The 19,871-nt window shown below is 39.4% G+C and overlaps 1 protein-coding gene across 5 annotated transcripts in view; it reads right to left on the bottom strand.

Moving 5' to 3' along the window:
• The window catches only part of Dis3l2 (DIS3 like 3'-5' exoribonuclease 2), a 343,677-nt gene that overhangs the window by 277,240 nt on the left and 46,566 nt on the right, over nt 1-19,871 (bottom strand). For all 5 annotated transcript variants that reach the window (XM_076866045.2, XM_076866042.2, XM_076866043.2 and 2 more), the window contains 4 exons: nt 15,337-15,485; nt 14,653-14,810; nt 7,283-7,336; nt 3,259-3,360 (listed from right to left, as the gene is read on the bottom strand). In XM_076866045.2, the coding sequence (XP_076722160.2) occupies nt 3,259-3,360; nt 7,283-7,336; nt 14,653-14,810; nt 15,337-15,388 (366 nt within the window). In that variant the 5' untranslated portion in view covers nt 15,389-15,485. The remainder of the gene's footprint in view (nt 1-3,258; nt 3,361-7,282; nt 7,337-14,652; nt 14,811-15,336; nt 15,486-19,871) is intronic.

Raw genomic sequence — 19,871 nt, forward strand, 5'->3', positions numbered from 1 at the left:
GCTAAGGTTTCCATCAGATATTATCTTAGCAAATTCGTCAATGTAATTTTCAGTTGTTTCATGATCCGCAGAAGCTTTTTCACTGCACATTTTAAGATATTTGATTCCATGACGCTTTTTAAATTTTTGCAGCCACCCTTCTGAATATTCACACTCGCTTTCAATGTTCAGTTCTTCATGATATATTCTAGCTTGTTTCATGACCAATAAACCAGTCAGGGGCATATCTTTGCTTCTTTGTTGTCGAATCCATTCAATTAACACACGGTCAAGATCTTCACTTTTGGCCCTATGTAATGTTTTTCTGTTTTTCATTAGTTCTTGGTTATCACTGTCACTGTAAAATTTCAGCAATTTGTCTTTCTGTTTCTTTAAGTCATATATGGTGGTGGTCCCCACACCATATTCTTCTGTAAGACACCTTACAGACACACCAGCATCAAGCTTCTGTAATAACTCTACTTTCTGAGCTATTGATAAAGACAGATGCTTCCTTTTCTTCTTCTCACCGTTATCCGTAGGTATATCTTTAACTCTTTTGGACATTTTCCAATGCTATTAATTCCCAAGTCACAAAACATCAGCAAATAACAGAGGTATGTGTGTTGAATGGATATGACTAGTGAGAAAATGGAGGCTTCATGTTTATACACGGTTTATTTTGTTGTCAAAGAGTCCCGGTGCCAAACTCACAAAACACTTTTGAGTTTCAGCGTGTTTTCTGTTTTTGTCTTATTTTGGGATTGCAGAGTAGAGATTGTGGACCTCTGAAATCTGTCCTCTGTTTTGCATCTTCTCTGCCATTTCCCAAGTCCACATTATCATATCTTGCTGGGATGATGATAAAAGCCTTCTAACTGGTTCAACAGCATCCTCCTTGGCTGCTTCTATTCTTGTCTGGGAGAATAACCTCAAAGGGTTCTCAGGATCAGTGAGACAATCCATTTTATAAGTTTAGCACCACAATGGCACAAGTAAGCGCTCAATTTATGTTAGCAGTTATTTTTCTTTAAAATCAAGTAGAGTTAGGAGACAGCCTAAATAGTAAATAGTTGTCATATAAATGTAATAGTAGAGCACCACACTCAAATAAAAAGGACCACTTAAACAGAAGCAGAGAAGGATGCACTGGCACTTACATTTTGGGCAATGCAAAGACCATGCCTATGATAAGACTAACAGCACAACGCCTTGCAGCGGTAGCTGATTTAAACTCTCAGAAAAGCCAAAAAAATATTTAAAAAAAAAAGAAAGAAAATGCTCATAAAATGTGTTTGGTCCGTCAGGGCCGCTGTCTACAGGTAGGCTAGTGCAGCTAGGGAAGTGACCCCTGGTTCCGACAAGAGGAGTCTTTTCCGGCCCCGAGGGGACAGGACCCGGAGGTGACTAGCCCGCCATTCTTCGGCCCGTCCCTGGGGAGCCGCAAGAATAAGTGCGGCGGCAGAGGCCTCACCTCCGGGCCTTCGCCACATCTTTCTTGTCTCAAGGATGGAATCCAAGACCTGCGTCCCAGCCAACAGATAGTGATACCTATAGCGGCCGCAAGGAGCCCCGAGGGAAGTCACATCCTGGGCTCCCGGCCGCCCACCAACCGGTCCCTGCCCATTGGTCCATCATGTTACTTCTTTATTCACTAAATTACCTCTAGGACTACATCCTTTGGTTTAATCAAGTCCTAATATGCTCCTCTTTGGTGGACTTAGACAATATTAGCAAGGTTGATGCTTTTCAGAAAACAAGTAGTGACCAAATCAACCTATGTTCCCAGGACCCGGAGCCAACTTTTAGTTGCACTTTCAAGGAATCAAGGAAGGGGACTATTCCCATACTAAGCAACAACTGGGAGTGGAAGGTGGACCCCAACTAGATTAGGAAAATTCACTCCCATATAAAACCTTGCTTGTAACTTCACACTAATTAAAATTATAATTAAATTCATATGTGTGACTAGTATATCTCTCCCTACCTGCGCTCTCCACTAAACTGTAAACTCTAGGAGAGCAAGAACTATATCTAACCTGATCATTAGTAAAATTCCTACACCCTAGAAATACCTGGCACACAGCTATAATCAATTAGCTCCACTGGGTAAAAAAAAAGCAGTTAATTTATGACTCAATAAAGCTCTATTATAAGGTGGTACTCTTGTGGTACATATTACATCTTTTCTGGAAAAGCTTATAATAAGATCTAATATTTCTTGAGTTCCTGCCATTCTAAGACTTTTTTTAAGGACTCCTTTGTTTTTTAGATGTAGCCTCAATTAATCCTCATGAGAAATTTATGGAGTAGGTACTAAAATTATTCCCACTTTATAAATGCAGCACTTAAGACAGGTTGCATAATTCATCAGCAGTTATATAGAGAAATGACAAGAGTTGAGAAGACCCAGGTAGCCTCACCTAAAAGCCCACACTTCTCATCACTACAGTATATCTCCCCTTCCTGAAAACAATCCAAATTCCTAAATACCAATGAATTAAGCCAAAATTAAACAAATGACATGAAGATAAATTCGGACTTATACATACATACAAGTCACCAGTTCCACATGACAATTTGAAAAAAAAAAAAAAAAACTGATTCTTTCCAATGTCTGACTCTTACAGTTATTTAAACCAACAGTCAAAACTAAAATCACTCTTACTTTTGAAATGACATACACTAATGGGAGACTGAAACCCAAAACATTCTCATATTAAAAATGTTTTCTTCTGTCACTAAATTCCTATTATATAAAAATGCATAAAGACAATCTTTATCTGCCAGGGATGCCAAATCACCAAACTGGGCCTAACAGATATGACATGTATTGCCCAGATTTTCCAGTACAGGAAGCATGTAATTGGTATATTCCAATTATAATATACCATCTCCATGGTTTTGTCTTTCCAGATCTTGCAACATAGGTGTAGGGAAATAACATGTTTCAAGTTTGACTGGATCCTGCAAGCTTTTCTTCTAACCAAAAAAAAAAAAAAAATACCAGAAACCAATGCAAGGCTTTGGGACAGGGAAGACTGACTGGAAACCAATGTGACAGGGAAGACTGACTGGAGAGTGAGCAACAAGAAAACTCAAACTATTAGATTTCTGCCCAGCAGCTGCCTATTAAGTCCTAAACACTCTATAGCATCTTTCAGAGGCTTGGAGACTGAGAGGTCTGTGACTCCCCTGGTTTTTGATGTTGCACTGGTGTTCCATGCAATGCAAAAGGCCCTAAGAAAAATATTTCTAAAAAAAGAAAATTGAACTCACCTTCCACTGCTCCTCCGGAAGCAGTTTCACAACCACCAGATCCCCATTCAAAGCTCTATTACGAGCAACAACTCCATCGATAAAAATGTCTCGATCACCATCCTGGGTTGAAGACAGAAATGAAGGCACAGTCATCTCACCAGGGCTTGGAGCTAAAAGGATTTCTTTGGTTGAAGAATGTTAGACTCCATAATCTTTCCACTAATTTAACAGAAACACTAGTTCATAGCCACACACATATATAAGGGGAATTTAGTATCTTTCATTCTTCCAGAAACTCATACTAGCTGTGTCTTTTCAGAGGATAAGAAGTCAAATGCTGATTTTTCTTATAGAAGGTGACAATAAATAGGTTTAGAAAGTCACCACTCAAATTTTTCTATGAGACACTGGATACAGATAAGAGTCAACACTTAAAGGGCAGAAGGTGACTACTATAAACTTTGTAGTTAGCTAAAAGTGACATTTCAAAATCACCATGCAAAAGGAGGGGGAGGTTTAGTTGCTCAGCATTTTTATAGTTTCCAATTATAAACCATCAGATATCTCTTAAAATAGATTTTCTGTTCAATTTCCAATCTAGCTAGAGGTTGGCAGCTGTGGCCTCCGATCTACCAAACCTGACCCCACCCTACTCCTTGAGCAACAGCTACCATGTTAAGAGATAAGGAATTATTGCAGCTGACCTCATGATGAGCTTCGCCGGAAATAAAGTGACACTAGGAAATAGAGAGTGAACAACTCAAGTGTCGCCCATCACCATCCTGCTGCCTTCTGCAATTTACAGAGTGACATGATCCTGTCGTCCTCCCTGGAATGAAGAAAGCTATTTGGAGGTCACCCTAACCTATTCTCATGTGTCAAAACATATGCATGAAATGCTTTTTTTCATAAGCAGCTTATAACCACCCCTTGGCAGCTCAGAGATATAAATGCTAGGATGATGGTAGTGTCATCTTGCTATCCCAAGAAACCAAGGAAAGAAGGGCTGGGTTAAACCCCAGATAACACACAAACCTCCAACTATTCCACACTACTTGGCTCTGCCTTAATTCATTCAGAAGCTTGTTTCTATTGCCAAATCTCTTATTATAAAGATACTAAACTTGGGAGCTATTCAATATTAATGTTTGAATAATCTCTCTTAACTAACTTTTAAGGCCAAAAAGTTCATCTCTGTATTTTGATGCCAGAAGACTTGTCCTATCCATCAGAAAAAAAATTTTTTTTAAATGGATGCTAAGCATCCACAGAGGAAATATAATGGGATCTGGGGTAATCTAAACACTCAGGAGAGAGTATGAAGAAGGACAATCTAAGTATGCCATGATAGCCAAAGCATCCTCCATTGATGCAAGAGCTAGCTCCCTGTGGACCAGAAATAAACTCCACAGCTGCATAAAGGGTGCCTCCCATAACAAGACCCATAAAAAATTTCTGAGTTTCTTGGACTAATATAATTCAGAATAGAAGCTGTGGTTAAAAAAAAATATTTTTTTTAAAGGCAGGCTTTTCCATCTGATTCATTTTCCCCCTTTATCCTCTCCCCAAACAGAATAAAAGACATCTCAATAATACACTTTTATCTTGATTTGCTTGAAAATCACATGACTTTATTCATACTCTATATTTTATTTTTATTGAGAACCCCCAAAAGACTAGCAGGGACACATAAGGAACTTATCCCATGTGTTTTGGATATGTCAAAAGAAAATGAAAACTGATTTTCTATCAGTGGAAATTACAATGAACCTAAGTCAAGTTCCCTCGGAACAAAATAGTATTTGATAATCAATTCACTGTTCTTAAACTACTAAGTAGATACTTTGGCACAGCAAAACTATTTACTTGACATTGTATAAATTCATAACCATTTGGAGTAAGAATTAACCTAAATAATTTAATCAAATCTCTACTTTTTTTTCTTTCCAAAACTCTTGATATTTTAAAGTTGTAATGAATACATAATATTTAATCCACCTCTTCATTTTACAAATAAGGAGTATGCTCCCCCAGAGTAATCAAGCCCAAGCCCACTGGCGACAGCCCCTATACTTAGTGGTGGCTAAAGGGCAGGTATTTCTAAGGGGTACAAGTAGAGCTTAGGCACATGGGATAAGATGCCCACATACATGCATGCAAGAACCTTCAAGGACTGCAAAGGAGACATGAGAAGACAGGGAGTCAGGCTTGAAAAAGGAAGAGGGGCAGGCCAGAAGTGGACCTCCTGTGCATTTCAGCAAAGAGCTCCAAGAAATCTGAAAATCTTACATTTGAACAAAACACAGGTCCACTGAGGTAAAATTGGCAAGGAATATACTATGTCATGGAATATATTTTACTTAAGTGTTTGTTAGTTTGATTTGTAACTTTCCAATATTTGATATAAGTTATACAGGCCTCCTCTTATACTTTTGTCTTAAGCCTCAAACCTGATAAGTAGAGACCTTACAGATCTAACTTAGGGAAACTCAAGACTGTGTACTCGGGGAGGAGAGAAAACTAGCAGTAAACTTTTTAAAATGCTGTAGCTCCCCTTATCACTCCAACCCATGAGTGCAAACCTCAGCGTGCACAGATGAGATTTGAAATCTGCTCAGTTCACAGGTGCCTCTCAGATTGAACTCCTTATTGCACTGAATGTGATTCTCATGTTTAAAAAATCCATGTTTTCATTCATATGGGCTCCTAATGCAATCAGGTTCTTCCAATCAGTATGCCAATGAAAAAAATCATTCTAATGCATAGAGAACACAAGTTATACAGAACTTATTGAGAGAGAGCTTATCCATCTCCAGCATTATTTCTTAGGCAGCTTCCTAAGAAATAATTGTGGGTAATTTTTATGATTCCAGTATGTGATCTTTATCTTATGAGCAAACTCTGGAATGTAATACCCATGTAAGCTGCACTTCCACTGTATAATGGAACTGCTCCTGCTAACCCTCAATTCTATGACTCAAGTGCCATGGTCAGTATATATACTATGTTCTGTCACAGAAGAGAACAGAATATAATTCAGAATAATGTGACATTTTAGTGATGCTTTTTACTGAGTCAAATGGGTAAGACTTGAACTTGAATGCAAATGCAAATCCTTGCTTCCAAAGGGCCAGGGAAAAGGGTCTAAACAGAATTTGAGATCAGGTCTTAAAATCTTATAACAAAAAGAATAATAGTATCACTTCTGAAAGATATGACTGGACTTATAATCTCACTAAATTTGTTATTTAACATAATGATTTGTTATTTAACATAATAAAATACATAACTGAAATATATGTATTTCATTTCCTTGTCTATAGCTGAAGTTGATCCCTCTGATTTCTTTGTGAAAAATCTAGAGCTATCCTGCTTATATGGCACTCTGGAAAAGTTAGGCCAGGAATTCAAGAACACTGCCCTCCCAGCTTTGCACGATCAAGCCTTCTCCAGAAATCTACAGCAAATGATATGTCAGTATGAACTTGCTTTAACTAAATAGAACCTCTAAAAATGAATCATGAATATAAGAAAGGATTTAAAGCACCAACAGTAAAGAGCCTTGTTACCAAGTGCTATCACCTGCATAGAAGTAAAGTGAGAAACCCTAACCAAAAAAAAGTGTTACACATTATTTTTGGACAAATGTTCAGATTAGATCATGCAGTAGATCGAAAGTAGAGAGCATATTTGTTTAGGAAAGATTAACTTAAATCAGTGGAAAAAAACCATAAATCCTTTTAAGCTGTAAACCAAGGGCATCCAATTACACGAACTGGTGGGTAGTCTGCCTGGGGCCAGCTGCTCTCTGCAGCCTCCTAACAAACGCCATCCCTCTCATTTGGCCTGTGATTTCAAGACTGGCAGAAGGGATGGTGAACCAAAGGCAAATTTTACTTATTTACATTTGAAACAAATCTTTCCCCATCCTCAATTTCATTTTACTACTCTGCTTTTTAGTTAGAATATATAATTTCAGTTTCAGAGCACATCTAAAAAATTAAGTGTGACACCAAGCTTATTATAAAGTTATTGAACTTACCGGGGAAGGAATGAAGGCTTCATGAAACTTCTTTGGATTGATTCTCAGTACACCCTTTAAAATGAAAATAAAATCTGTGAAAATCTAACTACATGTATATTTTTATTTTTCTATGTGTTATTCTCCAATAAAAAGTTGAACAATTTGTTCTAGAAAACAAGTTAGATATATGAGACCCATTCATTAAATACATAAAACATGATTTATGTTGATATGCACTACACCAGAACCCATGGAAAACTGAAAACTCAAAGACTGACACTTGCTGAGAACAGGCAAAGGTGAGGAAATCAGCAGAGCGCAGCAAAGAGTGGGAAGGTGGCAATTGTTGGGATTTAGATGCCACCATATGTGCTAGTCTTCAAACTTACACCTTGACCTTAAGAATGAGGTTATCTGGGTTCATACCTCATTACATAATAGTTTTTTTTATTCTCCCCACTCTAGGAACTCTATACAATTGCTTGTTTCTGAAACAATTTTCAAAGTGATACAAGTTGATTTCATCCTGGATACTTAGCCTCAAAGAACTGGATGCATATGGTTTTCTGAGGCCCCTCTGTAGAGCTGAATGAGTCAATAATTCAAAATGGTCCATAACCAGCTCTTAATGCAAAAGAGAATGCTGGCTCCAAGAAACCAGGCCACCCAGTCAGCCTTCTACTTCATGTTATTCCAGCATCAAATCAGGATCTGCTTATATTTATGCACAGGGGTGCAGGTGGGGCCAATCCTTAATAGCAGTTCGGTGTTTTAGGCCTTTGCAGGAAGCTGTAAGGCTCCCCGGTTCCAGCTGCATTTGCAGGCCACTGGAGCAAAGGGATGGAAGCAGTTATTTTCCTAACAGCCAGATTCAATGGATAACTTGAGAAAGTGTTTTAAACAAAATTTCCCACTAAAGTGAATGACTCAAAGAAACATAATTAACAAAATAAGTGAGGACATAAAATTAAGCAGAAAATAATTACTTTCTTTCACTGGTATACCACGTTTAAATTACAAATGTCCATGCCACAATATGCAATGTCATATCAAATAGACTACTACAAATGATCCTTCGGCCCCTAATTATTTATCAAGGACTAGGGTCAAGACCCCGAGTCAGATAATAACAGGGATGAGGGTGATAACTAATCTTGATCCTTGTTGTAAAGAAAAATGTACAAAATGTCAAAGTGAGGATTCAGTTTACTTTCAGCTGGAGGACAAGAAAAGCCTCCAGGAATGGGATCTAATCTGATCCCTGAAGGATGAGCAAAATCTGCAAGTAAATCAGAAGAGAAGGATAGTAGAAGGCAATGTGTTAGCAAAAGTAGGTTAGAGAGCCAACATTTACTCTTCCCCATCATGCTACAAATTCACTTCCGGTGAGAGAGAAGGGCAGGGAAATATGGCTGGCAAAGCTCCCTGAGGCCTCCCTTAACGATGCTAAAGCAATTCACTTCTAGGACAGCTGTTTCCTCCTGGGGAAGAGGAAAAATAAAACTTACGTTTATCCTAAATATTCATCTACTCAATAATTCCTGATAACTAGTATGATAGGTGTCCGGTTGAGTGACACAAATACAGTGAAGAGTCACAGACAGTCTCCACCCTCACAGAGCTCACAGGCTCAGCAAGGAAGGAGCCACCAAACAAATCAAAGTCAATTCACTGAAATTACATTTTCTGACTCCAGGCACTTTTTTCTAGCCTGAGCATGTTGTTGTTGTTGTTGTTGTTTTTAATTCCTATTCTTTTATCACCCCTTCCAGTTCAGTAAATGGTTTGCACATGAAGAAATAAAGAAGTGAGAACGCCCCCTGCTTTAAATGTGCCTTTAATTACAGAGCACTCAGAGAGGCCAAGGCTGGGCTCAGAGGTAAGAGACATGTTGCTCAAGGCTGCATCTCAGCTCTATTAAAAGGAAAAGACATTAAAGAGACCTTAAAGATTTTACTCAAAATTTTCTGTCCCAGAATTTCTTATGTATAAACAAACAGGGAAGGATAGAAGTTGTGTTCCAAAAAAATTTCCCACTAAAGTGAAATTTGTAAATTTGATTGGAACACAACTCTTAAGAACTGTACCTCAGAAACAGAACCTCTGAGAGTTCAGACAATAATAATAATAAAGAGAAAGCTCCAACAGGGTCCCACAGCAGACCAGGGTGGTTCCTACAGCCTGCAGAGAAGCTAGCAGCACAGTTTGTCAAGAATGATCTGTCAGAATGAAAGAAAGAGAGAGTGGATGGGAATAGGAAAGACAGTAGAATGAACTGGACATAACTTTCCTATGTTCATATATGAATATGCCACCAGTGAAACTCCACATCATGTACAGCCACAAGAATGGGATCCTAATTAGAGTAATTTACACTCCATGTATGTATAATATGTCAAAATACACTCTACTGTCCTGTATTTCTAAAAGTAACACCCCCAGAGAAAAGATTTGTCAGCTGCAAAACATATCCAGCACATGCTGTTTAAGAGAGAAGTGTAATACTCTCATTCTCCTGTTTTCCCAACTATCCCTAACCCCATCCAGTCACCCATCTCTCATTTGCCTCCTAAACTCTCCTCTAGCCCTGGAATTTGACCAATAAGGATCCTGCATCTTTCATCTCTGCTCTGAATGCTCCTGCAGTTCCTGACTGGAAACCTAGCTGTCCCTTGATGTCATTACTTCCCTTGAGTGCTCTCAGGAATCAGGGGAAGACTGTCTTTTCTTTGCTTCCCCGTATGTCTTAAAAATTATTTTTTCCTTCAATTCACTTTGAAAAAACCCCAGGTCCTTTGAAGTTCATATCATTAGCTCCTGCTACATTTCTTTGGTGCTACCATCTTCAAACTTTCCAGCCACAGCTCCAAAACACTAGTGTGTTGACTGGTAGCTCACTGCCTTTCCTTTCATCCCCACATTTTGGGGACTTTACATCCATATCAATGACTAGGCAACCTAGTCAGTCACTCTAGGTACCTTCTCCATCCATCCCAGCCACACCCCAGCTACTTTCTCCCACATCCATCACCTATATTCTGTCATCACCACTAATTACACTACTTTCAAACACAAGCCAAACATCATATTTTCTGATCACACTCTTCTGTCCTTCCAGCTCAATTACTGTAGAAACCCCACTTCACAATCCTTCAGTTTCATCAAGACCTCCAAGCCATAGTCTGACCACCTTTTCATTCACTATCTTCCCTTTCTTGGCTACCTAATTGACATGGCCTGCCATTATTCTTTACCCTCACAAACCTTAAGCTTTGGGTCCCCTCTTCCTCTTACACTCAACCAGTAAAGCCCTCCCCCAACTGACTCCAACTGTCTTCCTTATCCCTGCCTACCCAAGGAACTGAATGGCATTATAGAAAAATACCACACAACTGGGTTCATTTGTCTAACTTGGCACTCACAAACATGCTTTATCTGACTTATATAATGTTTGAAAACATCTTGAGGAATTTCACACATAAAAAATATGTAGTTCAGATTATCTTGAAAAACTATAAGATTCAGCAGCAGCTGTGGTCAGCTATCTCCACATGACAGCAACCACCTGAGCTGAGTAACAGATGCTCTTCTGACAATAATAAAAGCAATCTCAAGTACTACCACTTCCATAGGTGTCCTCCAGGCCACATACTGTTTTGACAGCTTTATTTCTGTGAACTATTTAACCCTTACAACAACCAAGAGGTATAGACTATTATATTCTTTTTTGTGAATGAGAAAACTGAGGCACTGAGAGGGTGAGTCAACTGCCACTGTCTTACTACACTTAAGCCTGGGCAAGCTGGCTACAGAATCCCAGCACTCAACTACTGCAGGGCCCATGTGCTTGCCACCATGGCCTTGCCACCAGGGCCTCTTCACTCACCCATCTGCCCTCCTGCTCCCCACAGGTCAGCACACATACTAACCCTCAATCTTCCTTGTCTTGGTTAATGACCACATCATCCTTGAGCCATCCTGGCTTCCACCCTTTGCCTCACTTTCCACATCTCATCGGTCAGAAGGTCATGTCAGCAATCACTCCCCATCTCCTTATTTCTCTCCCTCCTAACTGCCACCACCCTTGTTGAAGTATCCATATGATCTTGCTTCGATGGCCTCCTAAGTGGTTTCCCAGCTTCCACCCTAGTCTATAGCCAGAGAAACATTTTTAAGACATGAAACAGATCATGTTCTTCCTGCTTAATACCCTTCAATGACTTTGCATTGTCCTTGAATAAAATTCAACTCCTCAGACCCTCCATGACTTGGCTGCTGTGGAACTCTCCAACTATTCCCATGTTGTAATTCCCTCTGTTCACTTATGTTCCAGCAGGCTTCCTTCTTGTTCCTCAAAACACCAACCCTACTTCCACTTGCTGACCTTTCTGCCTACATTCCTCTCCCTAAAGCTTAAAATGCCTGACTCCTTCTCACCCTTCAGATCTCAAAGCTTCTCACAGAGGACTTCCCTATCCCCCTAAATAAAGTGGCTCCCCCCAATTATTCTCTCTCATCTTTCTTATTTTCCCATTTAACAATTAACATAATCTGTAATTTCTTTTGCATTAATTTAGTTTCTTTCTGCCTATCTCCCCTATCTTGCTCACTGGTATACATGTGGTGTTTACTAGGTTGTCAAGAAACATTTCTTGTGCTAATTAATGTCTGTAGAGTTGACATTCACTACTGCCCCCGGTATTAATGTTATGAGTGCCACCTCTCCCTTCTGAATGACTGGGCATTCCATTGTAATGTCACCTTTATTCTTCTCATCCTTAATTTACAACAAAGTATTTTCCAGCCGAATTCATGCTTAACAAGGGGTCCTAGAAACTAGCCCATCCTGTCCTCTGTCTTCCTGGATTAGGATTTTTTTTATTACTTTTATTTTATTTATATATTTTTATGTGGTGCTGGGGATCGAACCCAGTGCCTCCACACATGCTAGGCAAGCGCTCTACCACTGAGCTACAGACCCAGCCCCCTGGACTAGGATTTTTTTCAGAGTCCAAATAACAATTACTCCAGGTGAAACTCCTGACATGGTGCCTCAGCCAAAGCACCCTCTGGGATCTAAAACAGCCAATTCTACCATCTTCCTCCTTATTTCTCCTTGGTCATCACCCCAAACTGAGGCCTCTTCTAGATTGTCTATCACTCTCATCTCTCCCAACATTTCCTATAACAACCTCCCAATATTGCACCTGTGGAGAACAAAATGACATGTGCTCTTTGATGTGAGAATCTATTTAAAAAAAAAAAAAAACCTTCAAAACTACATGCACATGATCATGTGTTATTGCTGATCAGTTCCAAACACAGAAGAGAGATTTCTTTGGTCACTGTGGTCTCTTCTTCCCCACATAGGGCAAACCAATGAAATATCAAATTATTAGTCAAGGTATTGAAAATATATTATTTTACTCCTGTTTTAAAACCATAAAATCTCTTAGTGAAAGTTTATTTTCTCTGGATTGGGAGAAAGAAAAGGAGGACATGATATACAAAAGTTAACAAATATTTCAAAGTATATCTAATACACTTAATTTTCTCCAACAGCATTAAAATATCCTTTCTTACCTAGTTTTTTACTTTACACAGCCAGACCTACACACGGAAAGTTTATATCCAAAAGCAGATGGACTCTATTTCTCTGCCTATGAAAATCTTATTTACAGTGTTATATATTTCACACGGTGACCTCATATCTGGAACCCATTCCTCTCCCCATCTGCAAAGAACAACTGTTCTCACATGTGGGGGGAGGCTCTGGCTGCAGAGTCTCATGATGTCACAGGCCAGGAGGAATCACTTACTAACTCCTGGGAATGAGAGTTGTTATATTGATCAGATTTTTGTTTTAAGAGCAGCGAAAAGTCACTTCAAAAGCAAAAGTTAAAAGACAGCAAAAAGAAACACCATGGAAGAATATGTTCTTACCCTGTCTCTCTATAGGTATAATTCTGCAACAAAAATTCTAAGCTATTTATCTCTCAAATTATAACAACTGAGTTTCCTTCTCACTTTTCTTCAAAAGATAATATCTTGACCTCTAGGCAGATAGTAAATATATATTCGACCTAATTTTTTACTAAGCATCAGCCAAGTGCCAGGCACTGGGCTAACCTTTGGAGTAAGATATAAACCTGCCACCACTTGACCGCAGGTCATTATGGAAAGGTTTAAGGAGAGGTGGTGATAGTATCTATTATTTAGATGTATCTTCAGCTGCAAACACAAATACAACAGCTGGGCTTTCAAAATGAGAGAAAATAGAATATGGTCAGTATTTTTAAGTGAACCATGTAGCATGTGGCCATACTTCTGTACTAATCCAAGAATTATAAAACAAACTTTATTCAAAGAATAGCTAACCCTCCCTTCTTCTCTAGCCTTGTTACCTGACACCTGCCTTATATTTCACCCCCAAGGAGACCTAAGCTGCCTTACTACATGTTGTTCCTCAAGTTCATGTTTTCATTAATGCAACTACATCTCCACATCTCTGTCCCACACCTGCATCACTCATCCAATAGGCCCAAACTATCATCCTCAATACCTACCAAAGACATCACCTCCTAGAACAGACCTCTCCAGAACCCCAGTCCTATTCCCCCCAGTATCTTTCCCATACACCCTGGTCACCCTTCTACCTCAGCACCTGCCATTTTATCCTCCAACCGTCAATTCACATGACTGCTTCCCTGTACTGGGCTGCAAGCTCCAAGAACAAAAAAACAGTCTCATCCACAGTCATTTCAAAAGTAATCAAGCAATATGCTCCTAACCTTAACTGTTCCAGGTTCACAGGGAATGATTAATAATGTCTACTCCACCAAAACACTGGGCTAGCTTGTGAACACATTTTGCATAAATTCAAAAGCAATCAACAAATATTGTCTATTATTTTTCACTGTGTTTTTTTCCCAATCTTATCCATTTTTCTCAGACATTCAGCATATTTGTGCTTCAGGCAAACCAACCTATTCAATGTTTGACATATCCAAACCCTACTTCCCAGTCTGCTTTAGTGTCTCACACTAGTACCTCCACTTGGAAAGCTCTCTTACTTACTCAAAACTTCTCTTCACTTACTCAAACTGCCCAGGGCCTGGCTGCCCATGGCCTGCCCATATCCCTTCCAATAAAGCATCCCTAGGCAACAACACTGGAAGTAAGGGCTCCCTCCTTTCAAATCTCAGGGTATTTTGCCTATCATTGTCTTGTGGTGCTTATCACTTCTAAATGCACTTCAGGGCTAAGAAGCAGTAAGCCCTGCACCAATTATATCAAAGCATCCAGCACAAACAGAAAATAGCTGAATGAACAACAGATTGCTTTGGTTCCACATATTTAGGGAATAGCCTGCCAGTAGTTTTAAGCACCTGGATAAGTGCGCCTCTCTTCAAGCCTTCTGAAACCGCTTCCTTGGACATGTAGGTCTCAAATATGCTCCTTTTCTTCCCTCGCGTGGACTTGTTCTTTGACTTTTTGTCACCTGGCGAAGCACCAAAACCATGGGGACCAACCACAGAGGACACACCTAGAAACATGAGGCAGCAATCAGCTCTCTCCTCAAACATTTCTGTATTTTTAAAACTGGAGATATTATGCTTATTATTATCATCATTCTTATTATTTACAAAGAACAACAAGAGAATGAAATTCTTTGATGATGAATTCAGTCACAAAGAGGAGAAAATGGGTAAGGAAATATGAAAAAATCATGTACAGATGAGATCTGAACTTTAAATAAGCACAACATGCATGGAACAAAATATGAATAATTGGTTTAGTATGCCTTGCTGTTTATAGATACAAACTTTTAAAAATAGGAATTATTAAAAGATGATCACTTTTCTGGAGGAAACAGCTATGCACAACATAATAATGAATTAAGACAACAAGAAACCACACCTAATTCTAGAATAAATAACATGGGAGAACAGTTAATAGTTCACCAAAAGAATTAGTCCCCTCATCCTAAGAGCTGCCCTCCACCTCCACACCCGCTCCATTCGTATTTCAGGTTTCCTGTTGCCAGGGCAGACTCCATTTCCTTGTGCTACCTCTGGGGGTCCCCAGGGGCCGGAGGTTCAGTCTGTAGTCAGGATGGCTCATTACTGGTTCCAGGGGCTCCTCTTCTCTCCAGATTCAGGGGAGCCACTACTGCTCAGCTTAAAGTTCTTCCTGTCTGAAGCAGCTCAGTTGTCACCAGCTGAAATCAAAGAGATCAATGAGTGGACACCAGTCAACCTGCAGCCTCCTCGGCCCACCCAGAAATTTAGTACTCTGGTATACTTGGATGGCAAAGGCAATATGGTGTCCTCTTGGGTCCTGGTGTCACATTTTCCTGAGCAGTCCATCAAGCACACCATCTGTGCTGAGTACATAAAATTGCTCCTTTGGAACATTTCAATTAAAAATTTGCACAAATGGCTCAGTGGTAGAGCACTTGCTTAGCACGTGTGAAGCCCTGGGTTCGATCCTCAGCACCACATAAAAATAAATAAACAAAATAAAGGTATTGTGTCCAACTACAACTAAAAAAACAATATTAGAAAAAAAAATCTCCACAAATGGGGCAAATGAGGCAGAAAATGAGGAACTCTGCAGTACTAGTGAGGTTATGAAATGCATAGAAATAGGAGAAAATGTAGTTTGAAAGATGATAAAAAGATTCAGAATCTAAAAACTGTAATGGGATAGGTAATAAAAAAGCTCTAGAAGTGGCATTTACTAAGTTGAACCTAGCTGAAATATATCTCTTCCAATAAAGAATCCCGAAGCAAAGCTAACTGGACATAAGGGATCCCTGCTCTCCAATCTCAAGAGCACTTTACCCATCACTGCCTTATGGTGCTTATCATCTCTAAATACACTTATTTTATTTATTAAGTAAGTTAATTCCTTAGAATTCATCCATAAAACCTAATTCATTGCCACAATTTGATACCCAAAATTATGAAGGGAACCCTAGATGGTTCACAAGCTTTCAAAAATGGCAATAATTATAATTAGAAGTCTATTCCCCTATTCTTATCTTTCATCACCTCAAACCAGGTGTCTAATCAGAAGCTCAAGCAGCCACATCTAAGGGATATAAGAGCAGCTACCTGGGTCAGCAGGCTGGAAGGTGTAGCCTTACGGCTGGTCCCTGGCCTTCCACTAAGATAATGAACACTCCACCACTTCTACTTTCTAGTCTCTGCTAGAAAAGAGATCAAGTCTATATTTGCAAACTTCCAAAATCCTGGAAGCAGCATATTTTCCCATGAAATAGATCAAGATGTTACTCTGAAGACTAGCTACCACTTCCTTCAAATTGTCCCAACACACATCCTTCACCAAAATGATATAATTTTTCATTCAGTTAAACTTAATACTAACTCTAAAGAAGAAATAACAAAGATTAACAGACACTTAGTGATAATGAAATGATTGAGAAATAAAGTTACCCAACTTTAAGGACAGTGTGAAAGAGATGGCCTTCCAGGCATAGCAAGGGGTCCAGACTGACCAAGTGTTAAACCAGAAGGCCTCACTCCCTTGTTAACTCAACAAATTCTTTTACAAAGCACTGTACTAGGCAGAATGAGGGGTAAAAGGTCATTAGTTTGGTGGTTGGGACTTCTTCCCATTATTTTCTGTCCTTTCTTTTTATTTTTATTGGTGCTTTATAATTTTAGATAGATAGATAGATAGATAGATAGACAGAGAGTGTCTGAGTGTGTGTGAGATTGTTATATATTTGTATATGCACATGATATAATAATAATTTGGCCAATTTTATTCCATAGCATTTCCTCTTTCTTGTCCCTCTTCCCTTCCCCTGGCTCCTTTCTCTAAATTACTAGTCTCCCTTCCACGAAATCCACCTCACCTTTTTTTTTTTTTTTTTTTCTCTTTCTTTCCTCAAGATTTCACATATAAGAAAAAAAAACAGATAACCCCTAACTTTCTGAGTTTGGCTTATTTCATTTAACATAATGTTCTCAAATTCCATCTATTTTCCTAAAAATGACATAATTTCCATTCTTCTTTATGACTGAATAAAACTCCACTGTGTATATATACCACCTTTTTAGAGGACATAAGACTTTTAAAATCATACTGAAATAATAATAACAGTACCATATTTTTAGTATGAACAAATGTACATATGATGGGAGGGAATGGATGTCTCCAGGTCAGGGAATATAAAAAAATTTGTGGCTCAGCGGTAGAGCGCTCACCTAGCAAGTGCGGGTCCTGGGTTCGATCCTCAGCACCATATAAAAATAAAGGCATTGTATTGTGTCCATCTACACCTAATAAATGAACAAATATATTATTTTTAAAAAAGGATATTTATTTTTTAATTTTAGGTGGATACAATATCTTTATTTTATATTTACATGGTGCTGAGGATCGAACCCAGTGCTACAAGACCTTTAAAGGAGAACTAATACCAATACTCTTCAATTTATTTTAGGAAACAGAAAAAGAGGCAGTAATTCCAAACTCATTCTATGAGGCCAATATCACCCTGATCCCAAAATCAGGCAAAGATACATCAAAGAAAGAAAACTTCAGACCAATAACTCTAATGAACATAGATGCAAAAATTCTCAATAAAATTTTGGCAAATCGAATACAAAAACATATCAAAAAGATTGTGCACCATGATCAAGTCGGATTCATCCTAGGGATGCAAGATTGGTTCAACATACGGAAATCAATAAATGTAATTCATCACATCAATAGACTTAAAGATCAGAACCACATGATCGTCTCAATAGATGCATAAAAACATTTGACAAAATACACCACCCCTTTATGTTCAAAACACTAGAAAAACTAGGGATAACAGGAACATATCTCAACATCGTAAAGGCTGTCTACACTAAGCCTCAGGCCAACATCATTCTAAACGGAGAAAAATTAAAGGCATTCCCTCTAAAACCTGGAACAAGACAGGGTTGTCCTCTTTCACCACTTCTATTCAACATAGTTCTTGAAACACTGGCCAGAGCAATTAGACAGATGAAATAAATCAAAGGGATATGTATAGGAAAAGAAGAACTTAAATTAGCAGTATTTGCTGATGATATGATTCTATACCTAGAAGACTCAAAAAGCTCCACCAGACAGAGATCCAACATGGCGGCGGCCGCGGAGAGCTCAAGTCTCTGACCTCTTCAGCTGCGAGGCATAGGGAGTCGTAAACTGTCTAAATGCTGTTTGCTCAGGATCAATAGGCAATGCTGAGCTGACATGGATCTGGGGCAAACAGTCTGGACCTCTCAGAACACACACCGAGCCCGGATCGGATGCATTCAAGCTCCGGTTCGCCTGCTTCTCGCAGCCATACTGCTGTGACTCAGCACTAACGATCCCGCTGAAACAACTGCTCGGCCCTTCTGAACTACGGAGGTAAAAGCCAACCGAGCTTTCATAAACAGTGGCCACAGGATTGAAACGGGGCTTGGGAGAGACAGTTAGGACCCACCCGTTGCATTTGTCACCCGGCAAAGGGAACGAACTGTCACCATTTGCATGGGATACCACCATGGCAGAGAACTGACGTCACCAAAACGCAGAGAGGAGATAACTTGATTGAAACCAGCGGCGACAGGTGTGTAATCCCCTAGCCTTCCCTCTCCACACAGCGGGGAAACCTTAAGGGCCCCTCCCAGCTCTCCCCTGAGCGCGATAGCCAGACCCAGGGAATCAGGAGTGGCGCAGGACCCGCTGGGCCGAACTCCGGCTACCGGTCCCACCAGTACTGACAACTGAGGTCCCTTGCACCAGCTACCGGGGGCATGGCTACCAAAGGGCAAGCAAATTCACAGGGGGTTCCCAGCCCCAAGCTCTACAAACTTAGGGTCTGAGGGAATGGCAAACAGGGAGAGTATGTCCTGTCGTTCATGAAAACAGGGCTCCCAGGAGCAGCAGACCTGGCGTGTAGCCAGTATTGTGGTGAGCGTCACCGGTGAGTGGGGCCTGGCTTGAGGAAAAGTGGGGAAGTGACTAGACACAAGAGAAGGCCCTAGGCACTCAGGATTGGAGACCCGCCCAGTCTGGGAGGAAGAACTGCTGCACAGGGATTGGTTCCCGCCTATTGAGAGGAGAAGCTTGGCCCAGTGGGCACAGCTCCACCTACTGGAAGAGAAGTTAATCAAACTCTAAGACTGCATTTATTAATTATTTTTTTTTTTAAATCTGGGTTTGTTTTTTTTTTCTTTTCATTTTCAATTCTTTGTTGTTGTTTTTTAACTTTTTTAATTTTTTTTTATTTTATTATTATTATTTTTTAAGTTTAATTTTCATTTTCTTATTATTATTTTTAATTTTTTTTCTTTTTTATTTTCTATTTTTTTCTTTTGTCTTTTCATTTCTTTTCAATTTTCTTATTCCCCCTTCCATGAATTCTACCTGCTTACTCTCATTGTCTTTAGTGACTTCTTCCCTTCCCTTCTAATATCTTTCCTCCCAAGCATCAAATAAATTTATACGAATACACAATAACTCAGCAGTCAAACAGAACAAGAAGCAACATGAGCAGCATGAAAAAGCAAGAATAAAAGGAGTACAAACAATGCAGGACAGCCTAAATACTCAG

This window comes from Callospermophilus lateralis, chromosome 9 (genome assembly GCF_048772815.1).
Source record: "Callospermophilus lateralis isolate mCalLat2 chromosome 9, mCalLat2.hap1, whole genome shotgun sequence".
Classification (NCBI taxonomy): domain Eukaryota; kingdom Metazoa; phylum Chordata; class Mammalia; order Rodentia; family Sciuridae; genus Callospermophilus; species Callospermophilus lateralis.